Source organism: Diospyros lotus, chromosome 5 (assembly GCF_014633365.1).
Source record: "Diospyros lotus cultivar Yz01 chromosome 5, ASM1463336v1, whole genome shotgun sequence".
NCBI classification, from domain to species: Eukaryota; Viridiplantae; Streptophyta; class Magnoliopsida; order Ericales; family Ebenaceae; genus Diospyros; species Diospyros lotus.
The window spans coordinates 2,366,568-2,391,672 of NC_068342.1; the positions used below are offsets into that span (position 1 = coordinate 2,366,568).

At 36.2% G+C, this 25,105-nt stretch overlaps 3 protein-coding genes across 9 annotated transcripts; 1 reads left to right on the forward strand and 2 right to left on the reverse strand.

Moving 5' to 3' along the window:
• Window positions 1-838: 838 nt before the first annotated feature.
• Window positions 839-9,237, forward strand: LOC127801218 (MACPF domain-containing protein At4g24290). Its single transcript, XM_052336137.1, has 7 exons — window positions 839-1,701; window positions 2,630-2,868; window positions 4,083-4,284; window positions 5,665-5,733; window positions 5,859-6,045; window positions 6,402-6,568; window positions 8,224-9,237. The coding sequence occupies exons 1-7, from the start codon at window positions 1,450-1,452 to the stop codon at window positions 8,911-8,913; spliced, it is 1,806 nt and encodes a 601-aa protein (XP_052192097.1). The 5' UTR covers window positions 839-1,449; the 3' UTR covers window positions 8,914-9,237.
• A 781-nt stretch (window positions 9,238-10,018) lies between these two features.
• LOC127801220 (uncharacterized) lies at window positions 10,019-13,503 on the reverse strand. 6 transcript variants are annotated; one of them, XM_052336143.1, is made up of 6 exons: window positions 13,184-13,503; window positions 12,538-12,587; window positions 11,477-11,574; window positions 11,220-11,337; window positions 10,381-10,736; window positions 10,019-10,291 (listed from the first exon to the last, which is right to left on the reverse strand). In XM_052336143.1, exons 5-6 carry the CDS (start codon window positions 10,666-10,668, stop codon window positions 10,145-10,147), a joined length of 435 nt encoding a protein of 144 aa, XP_052192103.1. In that variant the 5' UTR covers window positions 10,669-10,736; window positions 11,220-11,337; window positions 11,477-11,574; window positions 12,538-12,587; window positions 13,184-13,503; the 3' UTR covers window positions 10,019-10,144. The 6 variants fall into 6 exon arrangements, with proteins under 6 accessions (XP_052192103.1, XP_052192100.1, XP_052192104.1 ...); XM_052336140.1 differs by lacking the exon at window positions 13,184-13,503 and adding an exon at window positions 13,014-13,172; XM_052336144.1 differs by lacking the exon at window positions 13,184-13,503 and adding an exon at window positions 12,702-12,986.
• Window positions 13,504-15,057: 1,554 nt separating this feature from the next.
• Window positions 15,058-21,534, reverse strand: LOC127801219 (60S ribosomal protein L3-2). Of its 2 annotated transcripts, none has more exons than XM_052336138.1 (6): window positions 21,390-21,534; window positions 19,901-20,013; window positions 18,033-18,143; window positions 16,811-17,115; window positions 15,610-16,019; window positions 15,058-15,512 (listed from the first exon to the last, which is right to left on the reverse strand). In XM_052336138.1, the coding sequence occupies exons 2-6, from the start codon at window positions 19,983-19,985 to the stop codon at window positions 15,254-15,256; spliced, it is 1,170 nt and encodes a 389-aa protein (XP_052192098.1). In that variant the 5' UTR covers window positions 19,986-20,013; window positions 21,390-21,534; the 3' UTR covers window positions 15,058-15,253. The 2 variants fall into 2 exon arrangements, with proteins under 2 accessions (XP_052192098.1, XP_052192099.1); XM_052336139.1 differs by having other exon boundaries at window positions 19,901-20,005; window positions 21,390-21,509.
• Between the last annotated feature and the right edge of the window lie 3,571 nt (window positions 21,535-25,105).

The window sequence follows — 25,105 nt, forward strand, 5'->3', positions numbered from 1 at the left end:
CACGTGATTTTTTTCCCAGATAAATTTAATAAATACAACGAAAAATACTTTTATTCGAAATACTTTCAATATGTCATTTTTTTTTTTGTATATATTGGTTAATAAACATTATCTAAATAGTGGCGACGGGGTAGGTACAGGCTGACGAATATGGCAAAAAATATAGAGATTGTTGTCAATTGGAGAAAGCAGAATGTGAAAAGGTAAAGGCATCAATGAAGGCTTTGACAATGGTGGAAGGCAAAAAGGTGAGGGCATCTGTAGTGGCAAAAGGCCCTTGACGGCCTTCATATCTCTGGCTACAGTTGACGTCTTCGCATTCCACATTTTTCGACTGACGACAGCTTTTGCACCGTTCATCATAGTTATTAGCTTACACTTATCACGTCACTGTTTATTAAAAAAAGAAGTTGTGGCAAAAATAGTGATCGTGTGTGATGGACAATTTAGGCATTTAAGTGTTTGTGTATTGCACACTCTAATTGAAATGTACAATTGAGTCAAAAATGTGTAATTTGAAAATGTAACTAAAATGACAAAAAAGTTCAAGTAACATTAAAATAAAAAGGGAATATAAGAGCAAAAAATATGTACTTGAACATTTGGTTCATTTATCTTTTTTAGCTTATATAATTAGAAACCCGTAGAAAAATATATATATATTTTAAAATAAAACAAAATTTTATATTATTATATTAAATATTTTACAAACAATTTATAAATAAATATTTAAAAATTTTAATAAAAATCCTAAACTCCAATGCGGCTCAGCACCTCACCCGAAATAAGTCGTTTTACATAAAGTCTCCTCCGCCGGGGAGTATAAATTCGTTATGAAACTTGGGAGTCAAAACTGAGAACAACTTGGCTCACCAGAACTAAGCAGCGGGCTCTGTTTTCTAGGGTTTATTTGTCTCTGCCAAAGAGCCCTTCCGGATCTCGAATCTCTCTCTACGGCTTCTCTTTCTCGAGCCTCTCCGCCAATGCAGTTTGACCAACTTCAAGACTCCCCCCCGCGTTCGCGTTTGCGTTCGAAGTGACTTTGAGATTCGCAGCGCGCTCTCCGGCAATTTCGAGGGATTTGCTGCTTGTTCACTTCATTTTTTTATTTCGAGTTTTTGTGATTTCGAGTTGTGTTGATTGGTTGGGGATTCATAAGGGTAGTCCGAGTTTCGGATACCGAAAATTTGATTTCGAAAGCAAGGGTTTTCAGCTCGCAGAAGTGGAATCGTGTGGGTTCTGTGATAATTTTCGGAGTTGAGACTAGTTTTTGATCTGGACTTGTTTGTATTTAGCGTAAATTTAGAACTGATACGCATCTCAATGCATTTATATTTGCATTGCGTGGTCGGACTCACGCTTAATTCGGCGTAAGCAAGTAGGGTTTTTTTGGACTGCATGCGTGGTTTTTGTGTGTGGTTTTACTGAAAGAGAGTGTTCATCCCGGTAATGGCGCTCAAGGTTTCACCTTCTGAAGCTGCTAATATAGCAATTCAGTCAATTGGGCGTGGATATGACATTTCATTAGATCTGAGGCTGAAGTGCTGCAAGGGGGATTCGCGCTTGATTGAAATTGATGAGGATCACGGGAGGGAGATTATTCTTCCAGGTTCGATTTCAATCCCAAACGTGTCAAAATCAATAAGATGTGATAAAGGTGAACGAACAAGGTTTCGGTCCGATGTTCTTTCATTCCAGCAGGTATATTTACTTGATGGTCTTTCTGTAAATCTACTTATCTTTGCTTTTCTTTTCTTTGTACTTTTTCCTTTTCGTGTATTCAATTTTTTTTTTTTTTTTCACATAGACACATGCATTTGCGTGGGTTCTCCTCATTGTGTTGTTGAAGGCTGAGAACTTTATTCAGCTGTCTTGTTGCCATGGTTTCAGAAATTATTTGTTCTGCAAATTCCAGAGCATCAATCATATTCAGACTTGAAAAATTTTAGCTGCAAATTGTGGACGCTTCACCTAGTTTTTGTTAAGTTCAGTTGCATGGCTAAATACTTGAGGAACAGGGATTTCCAAATTAGCCAAGATATTGGGAATTTGATTCAGGCGGGCTTATAGATTCTTTATTAGCTTAAGGGCGTCCCTATTGCATGAGGCTTATCACTTTGTGAGGGTCAGGGGAGGGTCATTTTTATATTCAGCCTTATCCTTGCTTTGCAAAGAGGCTGTTTCTGCAACTTGAACCTGTGACATTTTTGTCACCATGGAGCAATCTAATTATTTCTACCAAGGGTTGCCTTCTACTGCCAGTATGCAACTCCAAATTTTTCTTAGCCGAGAATATATCTTTGTTCCATCTCAAGTTTGTGTTCTTCTAAATTGACTTGGTGGAAAGAAATAGATGCCTGTGACCCTATGTCTATATGTTTTTATTTATTTTATGTACAGAAAGCTCACAGTATTTGAGATACTGACACTATGAAATATGCAATCTTCTGTTGCATCTTTCTTAATGAAAGTAGAGAAGACTCTGTGTGCATGTAGGCTTGTCTTATTCCATGACAATGCTGTCTTTGTTAGGGAATTCATAGGTCCTTATACACAAGCATGTGAATGGGTGCATGTATACTGTACCTTTCATTGTATTTGTGTTGACATTCCCCTTTTCTGCCTCCAGATGTCAGAACAATTCAACCAGGAAATATCTTTGACTGGGAAAATTCCATCAGGCCTCTTCAACTCCATGTTTGAATTCTCAGGTTGTTGGCAGAAAGATGCAACTCACACTAAAACCCTTGCTTTTGACGGAGTGTTCATCACTCTTTACACAGTTGCACTAGAAAAATCTCAGATGATGCTGTGTGATCGTGTAAAGAAAGCTGTTCCACCATCGTGGGAACCTGCTGCATTGTCAAGGTGAATAAAAATTTTCTTTAGTATTCTTCCCGTGCTGCGCCGCCCCCCCCCCCCAACCCCCAACAATGGTTTTCTTGAATGAATATTCACTTCAATTAGGAAATCTGTATTGTGTTTTTCTTTGCTCAGCTCATATCTTCTCCATCATTTTGAAGTTTGAGATTGATGCTAACTTACATTTCCCCTGCCATGCCCTCCTTTAAGGTTTTTGAAACTATTCTAACAAGGTTATCTGAGCAGAAGTTCTTGTTGTTTTGATATGGAAGTGGGTTTGATTGTTGTCATGATTTGGTTGTGATGGTAACCTTGGTGGTGATATAAGTGATGGGTGTAGAACTAGAGAATAATGGCCTGGTGTGGTGGAGAGGAAGTGCTAATCATTGGTAAAGTGCAGAGAGGAAGAAGCAATGGGGAGAAAGGAAGGGGATGAAGGCACAAGTGAGGTACTTCAACAGGAAATCATTTGTATGCTGAGTTTCATTCTAGATTGTTTTAATGAAGGTTTCTCTGGTGAAATTTGCTAGTAGAATGCTGAGTTTCATCTTTTTTGACTCTTGTTGGCTGCAAAGATTCACTTGCGACTCGAACTTGTACCATCTACCAAGTTAGTTGATGCTCCATCTGGCGGAAGTGAAGTTTTCTAATGAGATGTGCAAGAGTGGTTTCAGAAGAGGAAATCATTTGTCTAGGAGGTGCAACTAAAGTCATTTTATGGCTTGAAGAGTGGTGGATTTCACAAAAGCCTCTGCTTAAGTTGTCTGTACTTGCAAATGTTGTTCTTTACTCTTATTTTTCTAGATTTTATTTTTGAGTTTTAAGATGCAGTAGTGTGAGCGGTCATTTTTGTTTATATTTTTAAATATGGACCCTGGTGCTGCAAAAACACATTATTATAATTATATAGCCATATCTTAAAGTGGAAAAATCAGGCAGTCCTACTTCTACAATTTTTTCCTTGCAAACATTAATATTTTAGAAGACTTGGCTCCAAAAATCCACTTTAATCCTTTTCTAGTGTTTTCATTTTTCTCTATTAAGGTATATCACCGTTTTCATCTTCCTGCTTTAGCTTTCATGATTTCAGTGAGTGAATAAAACCTAAAACTTTTATGTGAGAAGTTACTTCAATCTACTTTGAATCATTGTTTAATCAAATTGCATGGTGTCTACACATTAGAATCATGATGAATTTAGTGCTTGTTTTTATAAACCAGGTTCATTGAAAATTTTGGGACTCATATTATTGTTGGTGTGAAAATGGGAGGGAAGGATGTAATTTATATGAAGCAACAGCATTCATCAGCACTTCAACCTGCTGATGTGCAGAAAAGGTTAAAGAAGATGGCAGACAAGAGATTTTTAGATGCAAATGAACAATTTAACATGGATTCTGGACGGGTTTATCAGAGCGACAAGGTTTGTTTTTTTATCTTTTCTGTGCCAGTCTATTTAAAAAATACAATTTTGGTGTGTAAGTTATTTAATTGTTTTTTGGTTTAGTAGTAAAGGGTTTGTTGCTTCCTGGGGATTTGTTGGAGTGAGATGAAAAATATGGTTAAATCAGATGTATGCCATGGAATTAATCCTTTTTGTGTTTTGGTTGTAGATTTGATTTTGGATTGTTGAAATCAGCTCATTCCAGATCTGTAAATTGTTAATATTGTGGTTTGTTAAAGGCCAACACTTACGCTGGTTCATTGCCGCCTTAATGGATTCCCTTGTGCAAACAATAAATTAAAGAAAAGGTAGATGTTCTAGTAGTGATATTATTGGGTATGAATTCACTACAATGACAGAGTTTGGAATGCCTAAAATATGGAGCTTCTACTTGCAATTATGTACAGGGAGTACATATCAAGGGAGACCGACATTGAGTAATACTAGTAAGAGGAGTTTGGGGGTACTGTGACATTGAGCTCTTGATCTATGCCTGCCCCCCTCTATGTTAAAGGACTGCTGTTATGGTGCCAATTTTGAATCTTTACTTTTGCATCTCTACTTTGGCAAAGAACGGAGACATAATTTGGAGCCTTAACTGAATGTTTCTTTCATTACTTTGTCTGCTTTGGAGTAATATCATACCAAACCATTAACTAATCGTTGTCTCTGTTTGCTTTTTGTGTGTATGCATCTCATTTTTCTCCTCTTTTCTTTTTTTTTTTTTGGGGGGGGGTGGGGGGGGGGGGTGTGGTGTGCGGAGATTTTGTGCTGTTTTAAGTCTTTTGTCATTTCAGTGAGTCATGCCAATTGAGGTTTTGGTTTTGTTGTTGAGGGCATAGAGCGGAAGTTGCGAGTTGATTCTTTTGCTAACCATGCCCTTTATGTTTCTCCACGATGCCTCTGGTGTTGCATGCACTGGGTAGCTGAAGAGACACGGATCATTTGGTGACCCCTCTCCCTCTCATCTGAGTTGGTGGGAGAGGAGGTTTGACTAGTCTACATTTTGCCAGCGCAATGTGTCATACCAAATTTTAATGTTTGAAGTACCAGGGTTTTGGTGGTTAACAGATACTTATGTTGTTGCAATTTGATGTGTATACTACTCCCTGAACTTCATTAAGCTGTTTTGAGTACCATTTTTCTTCTATATTTGTGTTGTTTGTTTTTTGTTCTTTTTGAGGAGGATTGGGGAGGAGGTTGTTGAATGTAGCTTTTGGTGGTTAACTGCTACTCCTATTGTCTCAATTTGATGTGTATACTCCATTACTCTTTGAACTTTATCAAGATGTTTGACCTGCTATGTTTGCACTTTGATGGATTTATTTTCAAGGTCTCTCATCTAATATTTTGTTTCAGTATGAAATCAGGGAGCAGAGGTTGAGGTTTGTGGATATGAGCCCATCAAGTTCTTGTTCACGCAAGGAGGTTTGATCTTGCAAATACTTTTCTCTGTAGCCTTTTTTGGTGCCTGCTCAATGGATTAAGAAATCTGCACTTGATGTTACTTTTATTTGAGTTTGCATTTTCACAGTTAGTTATTTCTATAACAGGATATTGTGAGCATTTGTAAGAGGAGAGGTGGAAGTGATAATAGAAATCTATCACACAATGAGTGGTTGCAGACAGTACAACTCGAACCTGATGTGATCTCAATGTCCTTTATCCCAATAACCTCTCTGTTGAATGGTGTCTCTGGCAGTGGGTTTTTGAGCCACGCCATAAACCTTTATTTACGCTGTAAGAAAATTATGCTTTCGCTTGCTTATTCATTGAATTTGGTTCTTATGTTTGCATCATATGGATCTCCATACACTAATTATTATGTCAAAGTTTATTGTCCCCTGAGTTTTACTATTGTGATGAACCCTTGTTCTACCATCTTGGCTGAAGGGGTTGATTTATTTTGAGTGAGTTGATAACACCTCAAAAGGTATGAAGATTCCATCCAAAGAAAGGAAAAAGTATGCATGGACCTTTTGAGGGCAGGACCAATAAATTTCTTGCTCAATGTACCATTTCATTCTCTATGGCTAGTTGATCCCTAAGCATTCAAGCTTACTATATCTGACACATATCATGTTTTCTACTTGCAGATAAGCCACCAATTGAAGAACTGCATCAATTTTTGGAATTTCAACTGCCACGGCAATGGGCACCGGTGTTTAGTGAACTTCCGCTTGCTCCTCAGCGGAAGCAACAAACTACAGCATCATTGCAGTTCAGCTTCATGGGTCCCAAGCTTTACGTGAATACCACACCAGTAAAGCATACTCACTTCTTAGATTATTTTCATCTTTTTATTGGTTTTTTAGCATCCGCAATCTGGAATGTATTCTACTCTTGCATTCTGTTCCATTCGAAGCTGGAGCATGTTTCCACAAAAGACTCAGGCAAAATGAACTCTAGAGTTGGAGGATAACATAGATATTAGATAATTTGCTGACATCTCATCATTATCTTGGAATTGATACTCCACAGTAGGGGCTTTTGAAACCTTAACCATTGAGAACATTCTTACCAAAAACAGCATGGAAGACCCATGGACTGATTACTCCCAATAAGATTGACAGGCTACTTGACCAATTGATAGATTACACTCCCAATAAGTTCCATAAATTACAATTGGAGTCCACGCCTAGCAAATCTTGGAATTATGAGGGCCTAGACTCCTTAGACATATGAAACCATAAATAAACTTACAAATAATTCACGAACTTGAAATAAAATAATGTAACTCTTGAAAAAGGGCATAGTATGAACCCAAAATTCTTAGCGTGAGTGCATTAAGTTCATAATTTTGTTGCTTTCTCATTGGCTTCTTTTCATTTTATTATATGCTTTCAATTTATATAATTTTGAAAACATTTGTGCTCACAAGCCACCCCCCCCCCCCCCCCTCTCAAAAAAACAAAAAAAAAAAAAAAAAACAAAAACTCCCCACACACACACACAAAGGATTTTGAATCAAATATGAAATGATAAAAGTGATGTTGAACTGGGATCCTATCTTTGGATAAGACTTCCTTGTGTTATTCCTTTGCACCATTTTATTTCTGTCTTCTTTCTTTCTTTCTGTTTTTGTGTGTGTGTCGGGAGTGTACCATCTAAAGCTTTTACTGGCATCAGCTATGCAAAATTTTCATGAGCCATCATAGATAACATTTCTTTTTTCCTTGGGGGTGTTTATGTATGATTTTTTTTATAAGATATTAAGTAATTATAAAAAAAAAGAGTTTCAAATGGATGTGGCTTTTATTTAGTGACTTGATGATGTCACTTTGGATGTACTCATTCCATGAACCATGTAACAAGTTGGGCATGGGTCTACATGAATCGATGGTGTTTTTGTTGGGGGGGTGGGGGTAGAACACTTATGATTTTCATCCCTTGAGGGAGAGCTTATGCTCCATAATGTTATGGCAGTAAAATTTTATGCAAGCTAATTCATTTTTACATGGACTCTACTTATTGAGCTGGCTACTTCTATTGTAAATTTTCCAAATAAAGGATGTAAGGTTTTTAACCCGGGTTGATCTATTTTGCTCAAGTGGTAGCTTGCAGGTTCCTTCTGGGGCTGTACTCCCGGATGTTGCCACCAGAAATAAATCTGATTAAACTTCCATTTCTTTTGAATCTCATAATTAATTTTCTACTGTTCTATATGGTTCTGGCATATTATTCAATGTGTTTAGGCCTTAGTCCAACTGAACTGTTGAATTGATGGCATTACATGTGAATCAAATTTGAGTTGATGGTCCTGGAAACTTGTTATCTCTGCACATATGCTTGACACTTATTTTTGCATAGGCATGCTAACTACTACGATTAACAATAAATAGAGATTAGTGCAACATGTGATATGTCTTTTGTTGAAGCGGGACCTTAACTTGCTCCCCTTAATCAATTTAATGGCAGGTTGATGTGGGTAAAAGGCCTGTGACTGGCCTTCGGCTGTACCTAGAAGGGAAAAGAAGCAATCGCTTAGCCATACACTTGCAGCATCTCTCCTCCCTACCAAACATAATCAAGCTTGTAGATGATCCAAATGGAAACTTCCGCAGGGAGTCCTATGATCGTAAATACTATGAGAAAGTTCAATGGAAGAACTTCTCACATGTCTGCACTGCACCAGTTGAGTCTGATGAGGATCTTTCCATAGTAACTGGAGCTCAATTACAGGTAGGGGATTATGGCCTCAGAAAAGTTCTTTTCTTGCGACTTCGCTTCTCAACTGTTGTGGGAGCTGTGTTGGTGAAGCACCCAGAATGGGCTGGGTCACCAGGTTTGACTCGTAAGTCGGGACTTATATCAACCCTAATTAGTCATCATTTCACGACAACATTTGTGAAGCCACCTCCACACCCTGCTGAAGTGAACATTAACTCTGCCGTTTACCCTGGGGGCCCTCCGGTTCCTGTACAAGCACCAAAACTACTGAAGTTTGTCGACACCACAGAAATGACGAGAGGACCACAGGAAACACCTGGCTATTGGGTCGTTACCGGTGCCAGCCTCCTTGTTGAGAAGGGAAAGATCTCCCTCCGGGTTAAATATTCTCTTTTGACCGTAATTGTACCTGATGATGAAGTCCCAGAAGAGCAGTAAGGAAGAAGTCCTCTTTTTGTCTTCCTCAGAACTGGAATAGTGAAACTTCTGATCAAACCAGCAAAAGCTTTTGGGGTGTGGAAGCTGCATTTTGTCGTAGATCCCCCTTTTGGAATTGAAATGCATGTCACGCCAAAATGAAAGGCAGCTCGAAGTTGTAGTTGTCTCGACGTCAAAAGATCAGAGAGAGCTATAACAGTGATTGTATTTGAAGTTTTAGTTTGATCTCTCTTTGTTTCTCGTTTGGTGTAATTCTTACTGCGTCCTGTCAATGGGTTCCCCCTTTGTGTAATATAATTACTAGGGTTTGACACCCATTTGATCTTTGGATGTGTACTTTTTTTTTTTTTTGGGGGGGGTGGGGGGGGTGGGGGTGTATTTGATGCCAACACTATTGGGAACTAACATATGGCATAATTCACTCTACTGTTGCTCTTATCATTTTATCTGAACGAAGCTAGCGAACCAAAACCCTAGTTGAAGAAAGATTGAAACGGGATGGTCTAGTTCATGCTTCATAACTTAACGCAACTGTTAACAGCAGATTGCACGTATTCCGTCATCTGTACCATGTATTTGGCTTGTTATAGGCACTTTGGTACCCATCTATCTTTAGATGGAGGGGTGAACATTCGGTTAATTCATAAGAGTGTTATAGAATAGTTTAGGATTAAATTGAATTAACTGAATAATTCTACTAGCCGTATTGCAATTTAGATGATCACTTTAACCATTCTAATAAAAATTTACTGGAATAACCGAATTATTAAGTTATTCAAAATAATGGGTGTCCAAGTTAATAATGAAAACATTGCATTTAACTTGAAAAAAAGAAAAGAAAAAGAAGTGCATTCCATAATTTGTCAAGGTAACAAAATTAATTGAAAATCAATCTTTTAAAACCAAAATTCAACTTAATGGAATTAACCAAAATTGATTTTGGTTTTACCCTTAACTTAGAAGTAGTCATTGTGCTCATGATGTTGCCCTAATAGCTTTCATGAAATCATTTACTCACCAATGCTCAAATTAGCTTTGCGTCTCCCTTCTCTTTTGCTCGTCTATTTTGGGCTTCAAGCACTTGGGCATCATGTTTGGCATTCCATTTTCAGAAACAAAAGCAATGTAGAAAAGGGTTGAGAATGAGATCGGTGATGTCTTAATCCTTCTGTGGGAAATACATAAAATCATTAATATAGGAGCATACACTGACGTAGCATACATAGATAGGCTAAGGCAAGGTGGAATCATGTTCATGGGGGGGCCAGTGGACACCTTCCCTTGGACAGGGAAGAAGAGGAGCAGGCTGGGCTATGAAGGTAGGACAGTGTTGCCCTGGCATCACCACTGAGAAATCTGATGCCTGCATTGTCGACGCCTGTCACCAGGAACGGTTAACCAATCAAAAATTGTCAACCCAAATCGAATATAAACAAGAAAAGAGAGTATGCCATTCTGTCAACTTACTGATTGCTGGTTCCTAAGTTTTTCAGCTGTACATGTTTCCAGGGACCTGCTGGTGCTGTCTTGACTGGAAGAGAAAGAAGTTGGCCTGAACAAATGCTCAAATATGGCCATTATGAGAAACATTGATATTAAGATTGCTGTGGCAACAAAGCCAAATGAAATGGCATTCATGGATGAGCCATAGCTCTTCCATGGACCTTCTCTATCGACAACAGTATGGGAAGGGCTAGGGTCTGAACTGGTATAGATGTTCCATGTCTTTGATCTCTCTGAGCCAAACTCATCCATGGTTTATATCTGCTTCAGGTCCTTCAAGTGGGCTATAGGAGCAAATTGGATTGTGGCTGCAACAAGCCCTGGGAGAAGAACAACACATTGAGGACTGAATATCAGGTGGACATCCCAACTAAGCAACTCCTCATTTTTCTAGTTTTGGTTAATACACTTCAACACTCGTAGAAGAACAGAAAGTAGCAAATTTTAAGGGATGGTTTGGTCTATGATGCTCTACTACAAACAACACCATGAACTCAAATTATCAGAGTCCCCTCCTAATTGAATTGAAAATGCAGAAGGATCTGCAAATTGTGCTTAGGTGGAAAATTGGAAAGAATACGTTTCCGACCCATTGTACTTCAAAGTTTCTATTTTTTTTCAAAATAGTCCCCAATCTTCATTGCCCACGTTCCCAATCCCAATTGTAGCAACAGAGAATATGAGAAAGAATCCAATCAAATGTAATCAAGAAATTGCAGAAAAGGAAAATGGAACATCTTCAAATGCTAAAGGTCAACACTGATCAAATTAGCAGCCATGTTGTTTTAGTGAGATCAACTTACTGAACGGAAATATTGGTTCTGCTTTGAGATCAATCACACACTTCAATCCGAACTCAGTTTCTCCTGAAATGTTTATCATGAGCCTGGTTGCCAGAGTCTCAGGCTCCTGGAGAAGCTTCTGAACAAGCAAAGAATACGATGAATCACTGATTCAAACTTGGAAGGAAATGCAATTTAGAAAACATGGTAGGGTAGAAATGTGTTTTCACATCAAAGGTTGTATGCTTATAAACAAAGAAGCACAAGTAACTCCAAACCTGTAGCTAGGAGAATCTGCAAGGGCCTTGGTATTTATCCAGAGAGGCAGTGGCAACCTGTTGTCATCTTAGACTTCCTATACTAGATGCTCTATGTCCTGGAAGAACAAGACACCACATTACACAAAGCATTGCATGAAAGAAAGCAACCCAACACTCCTAGCTTTATACCAATAGAAAATGTAAAGACAAAGTTGTATGATAATCCCAGTACCACACTTTTTGATGTCTTGATGCTCAAGATCTTGATGCCTAACTTAATGAATACTATACCTTGTCTGGAGAAGCAAACTTAAAGAAATTAAAAGTATGGGCCTTCCTGTCTGCAGAGCCAAAACAGAGTGGCCTATTTGTGAACTCCTTCTAAAAGCATGTAAGTTTATAAGTAACCACTGAGGTGAATACCCCACAAATTAGGCTCCTCTAGGGGTTAAATATTTTGAGCTCTAGTCTGTGAATTGACTTTAACCACAAAGCAAACAGTTCATCAAGTTATTGTTTTAAGAAACTGTTCTGGTTTTGGAAACTATTTTTAGATAAAGATGAAACTGTTGCAAAAATTTTCAGAGCTTTTGACTTTGAAAGCATTGAAAACAAAACCAAACACAGAGGCCACAATCACACAGGCCCAGTGTTTTTCAGTAAGTATGGTTGTTGACCTCTCAAATAGCTAAATATCAAGGATTTTGTTCCTGTGGAGAGATTAGGAAACTAGGTTGGTAGATTCACCGCCTGGCGCCTGGAACCTCCTAACCACCACTTGCCCTATTGAAAAAACCAAACAGAACCATTTGGGTTTCATCATTTGAAAGGTGGCACCATGTGTCACCTAATCTCCCACTATGTGGAATAGAAATGAAAGCTGCCATCTAAACATAAGAAAAACAAAAGGCTGCTACAAGGTGGGTAATCTATGTATTAGGATCATATTTTTCCATATGCAATTGTGTTGATAAGGTGCATGATCAAATGCATACATAAAGAAAAGAAGTACAGCAAATCGTAGCAGAAAAGAGAGAGAGAGAGAGAGAGAGAGAGAGAATCAAAGTTGGATATCTTACAGCTGTGCGTTACCAGATCAGCCATGATTCAAGTGAAGAAAGAAATGGGTCTGCAACAAAAAAGAGGGAAGAGCTATTAGAAAAGGAGGTGATGGAGACCAGAGGTCCACAGCCACATTTATTCCTCAATTTTGGCCTTAAAAGATCTGTTGAGAGGAACCCACAACTTTTTTTGTCAGAAGCATTAAAGCAAACAGATGAAGTGCCTGCCTAAACTCAATGCACCACACAAGGATCATGCCCTTGTATCTGAGTTTATGCAAATTGTAAACATGGAGCCAAGAGCCTTTGATAATTCTAGAAAAGAAATGAAAGCAATAATTGATATCTAATTGATAAGCAAGGCCATGTGAGTGAGAGAGAGAGAGAGAGGGGAAGAAGGAAGCTTTTTCTTTCTTTTCCCTCCAATGCATAGAGGGTCTTTTGTCAACAAGACAATCACCATGTCTGAGAAAGAAGTGAAAGCCTATCCATACCTATTCCCAGCAAATGATTTCGCCTCATTTCAACAAAACCCATTGGATTCAGGACATAATATAATTCAATTTCTAAGTTTTAAGCTTTTTCCAACCTGAAGCAGCTGCTTTATTTATCCATAAAGAAACAGAAGGAAAAAGAAGAAGAAACCGTGGGATTTAATCTTCACCTGAATTAAAATATATCCACTTCATGGTTTGTTGATATGAGGATATATTATGCTTTTCTTGAATAAAGCCAATAAATAGATCAATTTCTTGGCTTCATGCAAATGGGGAATGTTTCCATCTCTAAATCAGACATTTTCTAAAGAGAGCAGGGGGCCCATGACAAGAAAGGACACTAAAGAGAGTGTTGAAAAAAAATTTGTTGAATCATCATATTTTCTGTTCTTTTCTTGTTCCTTTTTGAGCACAAGTCCCTCCACTGAAGCAAACTTTTGCTTTTCCAAAACATTGTTCGTGCCAAGTAATCCCAGGAGCCCACAAGATCAAGACTAACCAACCAACTGAATTTTACAGCATCAAATTTCTTTATCGTTTGTGGATGATGAATTTATTGCAAAAATTAAGGAGATACGTTTGAACATATCATCAACCAATGTCTATTTGCCACTTCTATTTCTTGATAAGATTTTTTTCTTAAATCAAAGGTATAAATAGGTACTTGTTGAGTCTCATCCTGAAAGCCTCACTGAAATACCCATACACTTGACTTGAGTAAAGACACAAATAAATGCCCAACAAAAGTTAAATAACTTCTAAAAAATAACAAAATTTATTCAAGTCATCTTCTCATAGTCTCCGAGTTACTTATTTTAACATGTCAGCAGCATATCTAATTTACAGGTGATTTTTTAAAAATTATAAAGACCACGCTGCCCCCTAAAATTTAATAAACAATCTGTCACTCAATTTCTCTTTCTTTCTTACAACCACCTACTTCTTTCTGATTTTAGTAACTAATAACTGTAGTTGGAGCCATACTTGACTTTAACAAGTCGAAAACACTTCTAGGGGTGTTTTGGCTTATCATTTTTTTCAGTAATTTTTAAATTATTTAGTTTTTAAATTATGTAAAGTAAAAGTTAAAAAATATTTAAACTGATAATGTGCTTAAATAAATGTATTTTTATGTGTTTAATTTAAAAAAATTAATAAATCATCAGAACTTGACAAAAAAATAAAAATAAACATGTTGAATAATATAAATAAAATATATAAAAATATTAATTTTTAAAAAATAAATTATAAATTTATGTCTAATTGATAAAATTTTACTTACAATTATTAAAAAATATATTAATACAATGTCTTATTAAAATTAATATATATTGTGTTATATATATATATAATTATATATATATAGTGAAGGGTGGCTTGCGACAGCGAGAGGAGGCGATGGTCGAGGCAATAGAAGAAGGCAACAATGGACTCAGCAAAAGGTGGCGACGACAATAGCTGATCTACAAGTAAGAGGTGACGGTGGACGCAGCAAAGAAAGAGATCCGACGAAGACAACAAGGCAGGGATGAAACCGACGGCCGATTTGCTGCAGGTGGCATTACTGCAATGGAGGAGGCAGAAAATGAGTTATGTAAAATGTTTGAAGGTAAATCGCTAAATTCATTGGTCAAAACATTTCTAATAGCGTTCTTTAAAAAACTAAAGGAAGGGAAGAGCTTTTGGTTAGTGAATTATCATTTAAGCTTAGTGACGTTTAAACTAATAAATATTGCCAAACATTTCAAAAAAAATAAGCTATGTAACTTATAAGCGGCCAAACAACCACCCCCCCCAAACCCAAATCTATCCCCACATAAATTGGTCAAATTCCGTTTAACGGCGAAAAATTAATTCCATATTGAGCTCGGCATGCTTGTAGCCAGCAACAAAACTGCCAGGGCCTGGCATATTATATTTTGCAACTTTAGTATGGCAAAAATAAAATTAAGGTTGCCACATCCCGGGCTGCAAAAATAAAATTATCCACATTTAACACAGTTTTTTGACTCTGAGCTTGCATTGCAAAGAGAGACCAATATGATGAATCAGGGCACCACAAATTTTCAATCGCATAGTTACTAAACTTTTGGAAGATGTATCAATGAAATATAAGTTTTGTGCTCAAAAAAGGAATAATGGATGGGGAAAACAGTTGAGGAAGAAACACAGTAGCAAAACGGTAACAGATAGATATGGAAGTTTTCCATTCCCGGGTGAGGAGGCCGCCTTCAAGGTCAGGCTTTGAGCCGCCCATAGAACTTGGCCTTCTCCTGTGTCGTCTGGAAGCGGCCATGGCCAAACTTGGAAGATGTATCGATGAACTTGAGTTTAATTTCCTCCATTGCAACCCTCGATGTCTGTTTCAGCAATGTCTGCCTCAAGGTGACCACCCGCTTCTTTGGGCCTACGCAGCATCCTTTTATCATCAGGTAATCATCTTTCACCACACCATAATGTGGAAATCCCCCCATTGGTGTTATGTCCTTCTCAGTTCTGCAACATAAATTAAATATCCTTGCTAAAATCAGACCACCCAAACATTGCAATTTTCAAGGTAAACTAATAAATAAAAACACCACAAATCTCTAACCTGTCAAACTCCGTGATGGCAGAGTGAGCCTCGTCACCAGACTTCCCCAGCTTGTAAATCTTCTTGTTCATCTCCGTGCGATGATGGTACCCATTTTGCCCAGCCCTGGCAACGGTAAATGATACCCTTGCAGGATGCCAGGCACCAATACAGGCTACCTTGCGAAGCCCACGATGGGTCTTACGAGGCAGCCGGGTTACACCCCACCTGGTAACAACCCCCTCGTAGCCCTTACCCTTGGTAACCCCAATAATGTCAATCATCTCATCTTTCTGGAACACTGCATCCACAGGAACCTGCTTTTCAAAAAAGCTATACGCAAAATCAACCTTCTTAGCAATATCTCCACCATTAACCTGAATCTCCATCAGGTGGGCCTTCTTCTGCTTAAGGCCTTTCATCTTCCGAATCTACAACCATAAATGCAGAAAAGGAACATTGTTATTTGAGGAATGAATGGAAGCCCACCCAGTACACGGGAAAGACATGACTTGCAGGTGGGTATGACACAGAACAAGCATCAGGACATTCTAATCAACATCATACCAAATAGAATAGAGATACTAAAAAGCTATGAAGAAAGGGCATGGACAGTCAATAAAAACACCATGTCACGTACAGGAACTATGGACACACTTAAAATATACAAGTAAAACATAAATTTTATGTAAATAAAATGGAAAAGCTTAAGAGATCAATATATTAATTAACAAAACAATAAAAAAGCATGACAAATGCAGAAATGAAAATGCTATTACAATCTACTAAAGCCTCAACCAATAACAACCCCCCCCCCCCCCAAAAAAAAAAAAAAAAAAAAGTAGTTACAATCGATTCAGTCATCAAGACAAAAATGAACAGAGAAGAAAAATGATACTATAGCAGGGTGAAGAATAAAATAGGCAGAGATGAAAAGGAATTGTTTAGGTTATTAGGGAGAGGTTGGCTGGCTGTTAATGTCAGACTTATTTAGGTTAAGAATGGCCAAAATTAATGTATAAAAAAGCTAATTTTAGTGAGATCCTTATTTTTGGAGAGTTCATATAGTAACACCTGAAAAATGTTTTCCATGCATGTCCAAGAGCATATCCAATGTTTGGATATGGACCTTTCACGCTACAGTTTGTCCAGCATAAAAGAATACCAAGTTCCCTCTATATATCACAGTAAATAGTTTCCTAAAGACCAATAAAAGTAATACCTGGGTATGAGCCAAAACACGAATCACGGAACAGTACTTCTTAATTTTTTCCAACTGCACTTTAATGTCCTTTTTGCCCTCTTCAGATTCATACTTCTTTGTATATTTTGTGAAAGCCTTCTTCTTAGATTTGCACCAATTCTTGTAGAATCTTCTTTTCACTTCCTCATTAAGATGCTGAGCCCAAACAGTGCTTAGACCCCGCAAGCCACGGGGTGTTTTAATATAACCAACAACACCAACTACTACAATTGGAGGCGTTTCAATAATTGTCACTGCTTCACAAGTTTCTTTTTTGTGGAGTTCTGATAGAAAATGAAATTCATCAGTAAAGCAAAAGAAACATAATAGAAAACATCAATATTTAAATGAAAATATGGCTTCATGACTTTATGAAAGGATAAGTCAACAGGATAAGTTGTTTATTTAGTTGAGCTGCCAGTTTCATCAAATGCCCATGAAGTCATTCAACAGTTTCATTGAATACTGCAAGTCAACATGACTTCATGGGCATTCAACAGTTTCATTGGCAAATTATACAGGAAAGAACACATTCTTTCTGAAGTGAAAAAGTACTGGCAGCATAACTAAATAAACAACTTATCCTGGCTCCAGGTTAAAGAAAAGATAGGTCACTGTTGAAGCTATGAAAAAAAATTGTTTACAAAATAACAGAATTCTATCCAGTTCTCGTGGTTCTCCCTTGTGGAAAGAGGTGAGAGAAAAAAGGGTTGAAGAAGACTTAATAGTCAGAGGGAAGAAGGCTCCCCCTCATCTCATGACTGGGAAGATCAATATAGATGGGATTGGATAAATGAACACTTCAAATTAAAGCTAGGCAAGCCACTTCTGTCTGGCTCGACTCAGAGCCATGTTAACCCCCCTCCCTACTGCTTATGAGTCATTCCTAAATGGAAAACACAGACCAACAAAAGGAAGTTGAAAAAAAAAACTATCAAATGGAATTCCAAGTCTGTTTATCACCTTGCAAATCTCTTACACAAGAACTACCACTTCCACTCACTCGTTACAGAAGGTAAAATGGGGATTCAAGAGGTCAGGGGATTCAAGGCACTCCACAAAAAAGCAGGGAACAAAGATATTTAGTTTCTTCTAGCTTTAAAACTTGAATGGTTTTTCACCCCTTACATCCATGGTCCATCCCATCATACTCAAGAACAAAAAGATCCACGGCACTAATGCATAATGAAGAGCAACTCACTTGATCCCGGCTTCTCAACATCTCTAACAATATGTGTCATGCCAGCCTTGTATCCAAGGAAAGCAGTCAATCTGCAGGGTTTTGATGGGTCATCTTTAGGGAAGGACTTCACTGTGACAACAAAAATGCACAAATGTCACAGACAAAGGTACCAAAAAAACAATTTTTGTATAAAACTAAAGAGGTGATGCAATTTATTAAAGGACTGAAGAACATTGCAGAAACAGGGTACAAATATACTCCAAAATTACAATGCAATAAAACCACAATTTAACATTCAATCAAGACTTTAAAAAAATTAATATGTTAATGAAATATTGCAATGATAAGCCAACTTCACAGATGCATAGATTGAATATCGTTGGGCATCAATTTCTCTCAACTAACTGTGAAAAAAAAAAATCGGGATTGCTGCAGAAAAATAGATTAAACAAATTTTGAAACTTTTCAATTGTTTGAATCACTCTCATTTGGGACATTTCCAAACAGGAGAATGTTTTCTGGAAAAATGCATGTTTCGGCTTATGGCTTCAAGATACCCAAGAGCATGTTCAAGAAGCATAGCAAAATAACCTACATACTGTTTGCATTTCCATGTATATAACTCATCCATGACTTTAAAAACAAGTGAAATGGTAGGTTGGTCCTCCAGTGTAACATGAGCTGGGTAATTGAAAAAGAATGCCTCCAGACAAAGATGTGAGCTTAAGATGCGTCAATGGGGCAAAAAGATCCACTCTTGGATCATACTTGCCAAGGATGCAAGGCACACTGAGGAGCAATGGGTGGTTCAGGCCAAGGAACAAGGCACGAGGTGAAGTGTGAGCCTTATGTATGTGAGAAGCACATTTATTCACAATGTTTATAAAATACTCATGTCAGACTTTCAATATCTATAAAGATGCTGAAAATAATATAGATGCAAATAAACAAGTTGAAATAATATATAATACACTTAAATCATACACAATATATACTATATAATATAATATAATTATTGTAAACATATAAATTACTTTAAAATAAACAAGAAGTTTCACCATAAAAATTCTTTAAAAAGACGCCATATAAATAATACTGAAAAGAATAAAATAATAGTGAAAATCAATTGAGAACAGCATGTTCAGCAAACAAAAAAAATGTCCAGCAACAAAAAAGAAAATATAGAGCGGGGTTCTGGGGGAAGAAGTTTAGCAGGAAACCACAGCACTGCAGCGGTGAGAAAATTGAAATTAACCAACATAAGCATTAGCAATTACAAAATAGCTTGTCTGCCGAGGCGTGAGGCTCATGTGCAGAGGGCTGCCAGCTCATGACAGTGCAGTAGCCCCAGCAGACAGTCACCGCTGACAGGCTCGCCTGACCCACATCTACACTAATAAGCATTTGTGTTGCCAAGAAATTACTTGTATGATTACAAACAAAATAAAGAGCCCCGGTTCAAACCAAAAAAACATAAAAATAAAAACCTTCAGAGAAAAGGCATGTGATGCTCACACCTTTAAAACCATGCTCTTAATACTTTTAATGTTGTCCAAGCAACTACTGAAAGATATTGTCTAGTAAAATACTAAAAATCTAAGTTACAATGCAACCATGTTAAAGCCTTAAAAGAAATATTGTAAATTTTCCTACCCATGGCCCTCCATAAGCCAATAACACAAGGTTCAACAAGCTTGTGATTAACATAGGGAAACATATCAAAATCTTTCCCATAAGTAAAATCCCTTGGTTTTGTCAAAAAATTTTAAAGAAGTACTAATAAACAACCCTTGGCATGTCATCAGTGAAATAAAAACATATCACAATCTTAGAATTGGATTGTTAGAAACTAAAAACAGTAGTATAAGCTAAACAAAATTAAATACCTTTTCCCCGGTGTCGAGAGGCCCTTTTTCTTGGAAGAAATCCCAAGGAGCCATGTCTAGGGTGCTCAAACTTGCGATGAGACATCTTGCTACCTTATAATTTCTCTGCAAAACTATAATAAATTTCTCTTCTGACTTTCAACAATCTAACGTAATAAACAAGGCCTTAAATAAAAAATGATATTTAAACAAACAATTCCGAGTACACATTTGTACACCCATGCTCTTTTGTAAGTTCAGATGCAAGTTATCCAGTAGAATACTCGAGTTCATAACATACAATGCCCTTATGCACATAATTACATATCATGTGCACATGTTTGCGCACATACAACCTCTGAGAGAGTCTTGGAAGAATTGAAACTAAAAATGTCAAAATACATTAACACACTGCAATCCGACAGCAAATCAGGTTTTACATGGTTACAGCAAACAAATTTCTAAAGTTAATTTCAACAACTTAATGTGTCAGCAAAGCAATTTCCAGACTATTGAAATTTGTGAATCTTGGCCAATATAGATATACCTTTCAACCACCAACAGTTACAGTAAATGATATGAAATGCGCCCCTCCTACCAAAGGCCTATGGCATAATACTATGCCAATTCTCGGGCTCATTAGTGTTTCTTTCCAAATACCCAAAATTGGGTATTGTCGAAAGAGCCCTTTTGAGACTCCAGCCTTGATTACTCATTCATGTTACTCGTGGGAGGCATTTCAATCATCACATGGAAACTGGTATTCGGATGAAAAGGCAATCAATTAAAATCTGAAATTTATTAATATAGTAGAAAATAAGTACTTCAAACAAATAGATGAAGAATAAAATCAGCTAATGAGAATAGTCTTAAAAAAGAAGTGTAAATCAAGTTAACAACATGAACTACAGAGAAGGTGGCACTATTTACTAGGTCAAAAACTAGATCTATCGACAGACTAAATCCATAATTTTCAACCCAAACAAGACCTGAGTTCCGACAAACAATAGTCCAGCACATGCAGAAGTAGAAACGTGTGCAATTACAGAACACGGTCTTTATAATTTGTTTAAACACACTTGTTTTCACATACTGTATTTCATTAATACACTTAACACTTGATTTTCGGAGCTAAAGGTAACACACACGAATGAAAAAAAAGTAGTACGTCTTAAAAGTTCGTATTATAATAGATCAAATGTCGCACTGCAAGCACATGCACAGGATATTAAGTTTCAAGCTCCACAATGTGCTATCAACAATCAGAGAGTTCTTACGAATTAACTAAGCAGTTACAACTATCAGATCTAAACTAATCAGGCAAAAATCGTCCACAAAATAGCTTCTTGTGACCTTCGCTTATAGGCACACTTGATTAACCTCAAGATCCATGAAAAAACAGAAGCAACATCCGATCAGAAGCACAGATTTCTTCGATAATCCTCAGCTTCTCGGAAGCCAGGCATAATGATAGATTGGCTAAGAATCAAACAAAACCGAACGATATTACCTCGATTCGACGACGCGAAAATGAGAGCCGCACCGCAGGCACCTATGAACCCTACGTGTGTGTGAGCGATGGCCTTTAAATAAAATTGGATTGGATGAATCAACGGCTGTAGTTAACTTCGAGGGTTCGATAGGTGCCGTTGGATTAAAGCTTACTCTTCCTAAGACTCTATAAAGCCCTAGCCCAACGTTCGACGGGACCGGAACTAAGTCATTCAATCTTTGTGATTACAAACGTTGGGCAAACTGATTGGCTCATCAAATTTATGATGCACCTTCCTACTATTCATTTTCTGAATTGGCCTTGATCCACTGTGACTCCCCCCGAATTGTGTTAGATAGTCTATTGCTTTTTTGGGACTGCTATCCCTAGAGTCTAGTGAACGGAATGTTGGGCTGTTAGTGTCGGCCCATTTGGGCCTTTTGAAGGCCCAATTTTGAGCCCATTCTAGAAGTACCACATGGTGGCAACAAAGATGCTTTCTCTAACGTTACTTGATTTTCCCTTAAACAAAGTCATAATAACAGTAGCCCCCGGGGCATAGCGGTCAAATGACGATTGAGAGATGGGTATTCTGTCTTCACGTTAGTGAATGTATCTGGTATCAAAATTCAGCTGTTGCCTGTTGGGTTCCTGATTTACCTTTCCTGTTGATATCGCGAGGTCGAATAATGGAGGACGCTCGTGATGATGCATAAATAAAAAAAAATATTGATAATAATATGTCTGTAATGATAATATATTTTATCTTTTCAATTAGAGAATAAATGAGGAAAATCCATCATTCTGATTATAATTTTTTAAAAGAAAATATAAATTGATAAAAATATTATATTTTGCCCCCCAAAAAATAAATAAATTTGTGGGAATGCTTAATGGGAAGCCAACAATGCAAAGCTCAATCCCATCATGTCAAAAGGGGCAGAGGGCCATAGAAGAACCCTAAAGAATTGGAGGGTAGGGTCAGCTTTTGCCCTTTATTCCTATAGATGTCCCACCCACTGCTTTGCTAATTTTCCTCTCTAGTTCCTAGTCTTTTCCTTGTTTTTCAAAAATATTTTTATTTAACATATTATTGTGGAAGTATTCAAGATATAGAAATTATTAAGTTAGCTCGACTAAAAGTCACGACTAGTCTTGTCTTCCAATTATTAAGTAATAGGAAAGTAATATGCTATCCTTATCTAACTTTTGTTTAAATTAAAAGTTTGTCTTGAATCTTAATATAAAAAAACTTGTGTCAAATTTGATAAGTCTATCTGAATTTAAATTCAAATTAGCCATTTTTTGTTCTGTAAATTCAAATTAGCCATATTATTATCGCATAATAGTCAAACTTGAGAATCTCAATAAATCTCGATAATAACTCTAAATATCTTGTATTTTGTAGTTTATATAAAGGACAAATTATATAGGTAAAATCATGAGACTGTAATTTTATAATTATTTTTTTTAAGTTTTATTATTAGTCTAAGCGTCGAAGATTATCTTAGAAACATAGACCCGCACATTCTTATAAGTGTTTGTAACAAAGATAGAGCATATATATATACATATATATATTTAATCTTAGCAGTAGTTTTAGATGAGGGACCCATATAAAGGAAGAAAAAATAAGATTAAAAACATGAAATAAATCTTAAGAATAAATTATTTATATAGATTGTTTCAAGGAATAATAGAATTGAATCATTAATTACATTGTTCCGCAAAAAAAAAAAAGGTAAGTAAATGAACTTTAAAGACAGACATGAGAAGAGGGAACTTTATAAATGAATTTTTATGACGAGACATTTGCTGTTCTTATCAAATTTTATAAAAACTTATGATAATAGGAAAAAAAACCTAATAAAGCATATATCTAGCTATCAACATAAATTAAAATCACAAAAACTCAACAGAAAAGAGAAGAATATATTCTTCCATACCACTTTCAACACTCTCACCACAGGGCCCAAGAAAGCAATTTAATTCAAAATACCAATCTCATTGACTAGATTATCATAAGGGCATAGCCAATTGTACATTTGCATTTGGAAACAATACTTAATGTTGGCAAAAAAGGCAACAAATTAACTATGTGAATGCATTAACAGCACACAAAAGAGCACTTTGCAACCACATTTGCTTTCAATTGAGAACATGATGGTAATTATATTCTCCTTTTAACTTTGTGAATCTCATAGAGAGTGACAACTCAAACAATTGTATAATACCCTTTATTTATAAATATTTGTAGGGTTGGGGGGTGCCTTAAAAAATTGGGCATGCAGAAGCAATAATTCAGGGGAATGGTGAATATATTCTTTTGAAAGGGTATGGAGGAGCTGAATGGGGAAATATAAATTTTGTGGAGGGTGGCAATGAGTGACAATGATGCTGCAAAGGGAAAGGGTGGACAATCCCATTTCAAAGTGACTTGGATTTCCACTAGTGCCAGGGCTGATAAGCTCCCACCACACTCCAAGTCAATCCCATGATGTCAAAGGGGATCAAAATGCACACATTATCATTGATTTACATTGGTAAACACCTTTGCCCTTTGGGCACAAATGTTTTTTTCTTCCTTTTTAGTAGCCCTATATGGTAGGGTTACCTTTAGTTTAATAGAGAAATGGTATAAATTAATTAAAGGGCAAAGGGCATGGTTGGAGAAAAAAAATATTATTATTAAGTCGTGTTTGATAATAATGATTTAGTCTTTAACTGTTGTGTTACAGAAAAAATCCTATTAAAAGAATAAAAAATCTCAAAAGCTTAAAATAATTTTTTGGCTATAAATGTGTAAATTTTATGGTAAATGGGAGGGGGTCTCACACAATATTGCTCAAACTAGATAATTTTAATATTCGAATATCCCCTATAAAAATTCTAAAAATTATAATCATAATAAAATCTCAAAATATTAAGATAAGCATAAATTGTAAAAATCATAATTATAAGAGATTTAAGATTATTCAAATATTCACTATAAATAAACATGCCCTCACTTTAAAAAAATACTCAAGTGACTTGACGACGACATTTATCAACACTAAATTTGTTGTTGTGTTCAATTGACAACATTGACTTCTTAAAGTTCAAAACAAAATGGACTTTGATATATAGCCAAAATAAGTAATTTTAGTCCTTATAAATATAAAATGAATTCTTACCTCTTTTAACACTTATGTCATGTTGAGACACAGTAAAAGAAAAAGTGTAAAATTTTATCTAATTTATCGTAATAAATTAATTAATATGTTAGTTAATCGTATTCTAAAACACAAAAAAAAGAAGGTAAAATTATTATAAATTTATATCTCACATTGATTTATAAAAATTACTTATTAAAATATTTTTACCAATTAAGGAATGTCACACTATGCATAGTCTTATATTCCTTCAGAGGCATCGATTCTTTCAACTTTTTTTTTATTTTATTTTTCAAAGGCATCGATTCTTTCACTTTTTGAGTCCAACATATTGTGCAGATATATATACATACCTTTATATTATTATATAAATAAATATTAAATTTTAGTATTACGAAGCTTTATTTATAAATTATTTTAAAAAATATTTTTCATGTATTTTAATAAAAAATAAAAATTAAATTCATGACTCTTAAATAATAATTAATTTTAAAAATAATTTTACCACTATGTCTCAACTCATTTCATTTAAAATTTTATCTAAAAAATTAAAATTTAAATAATTAATATTAAATGTTACCT

Bases quoted from the DNA above. Each gene is read 5' to 3' on its own strand.
- LOC127801218 (XM_052336137.1), top strand. From the start codon at position 1,450: ATGGCGCTCAAGGTTTCACCTTCTGAAGCTGCTAATATAGCAATTCAG. The intron at 6,046-6,401 runs GTAAGAAAATTA...TTCTACTTGCAG, and splicing joins CATAAACCTTTATTTACGCT to ATAAGCCACCAATTGAAGAA. The intron at 6,569-8,223 runs GTAAAGCATACT...ATTTAATGGCAG, and splicing joins TTTACGTGAATACCACACCA to GTTGATGTGGGTAAAAGGCC.
- LOC127801220 (XM_052336143.1), bottom strand. From the start codon at position 10,668: ATGGATGAGTTTGGCTCAGAGAGATCAAAGACATGGAACATCTATACC. The intron at 10,292-10,380 runs GTAAGTTGACAG...TCCTGGTGACAG, and splicing joins AACTTAGGAACCAGCAATCA to GCGTCGACAATGCAGGCATC.
- LOC127801219 (XM_052336138.1), bottom strand. From the start codon at position 19,985: ATGTCTCATCGCAAGTTTGAGCACCCTAGACATGGCTCCTTGGGATTT. The intron at 17,116-18,032 runs GTGAGTTGCTCT...ATTTTCTATCAG, and splicing joins TGTTGAGAAGCCGGGATCAA to AACTCCACAAAAAAGAAACT. The intron at 16,020-16,810 runs GTATTACTTTTA...TTATGGTTGTAG, and splicing joins GTGTTTTGGCTCATACCCAG to ATTCGGAAGATGAAAGGCCT.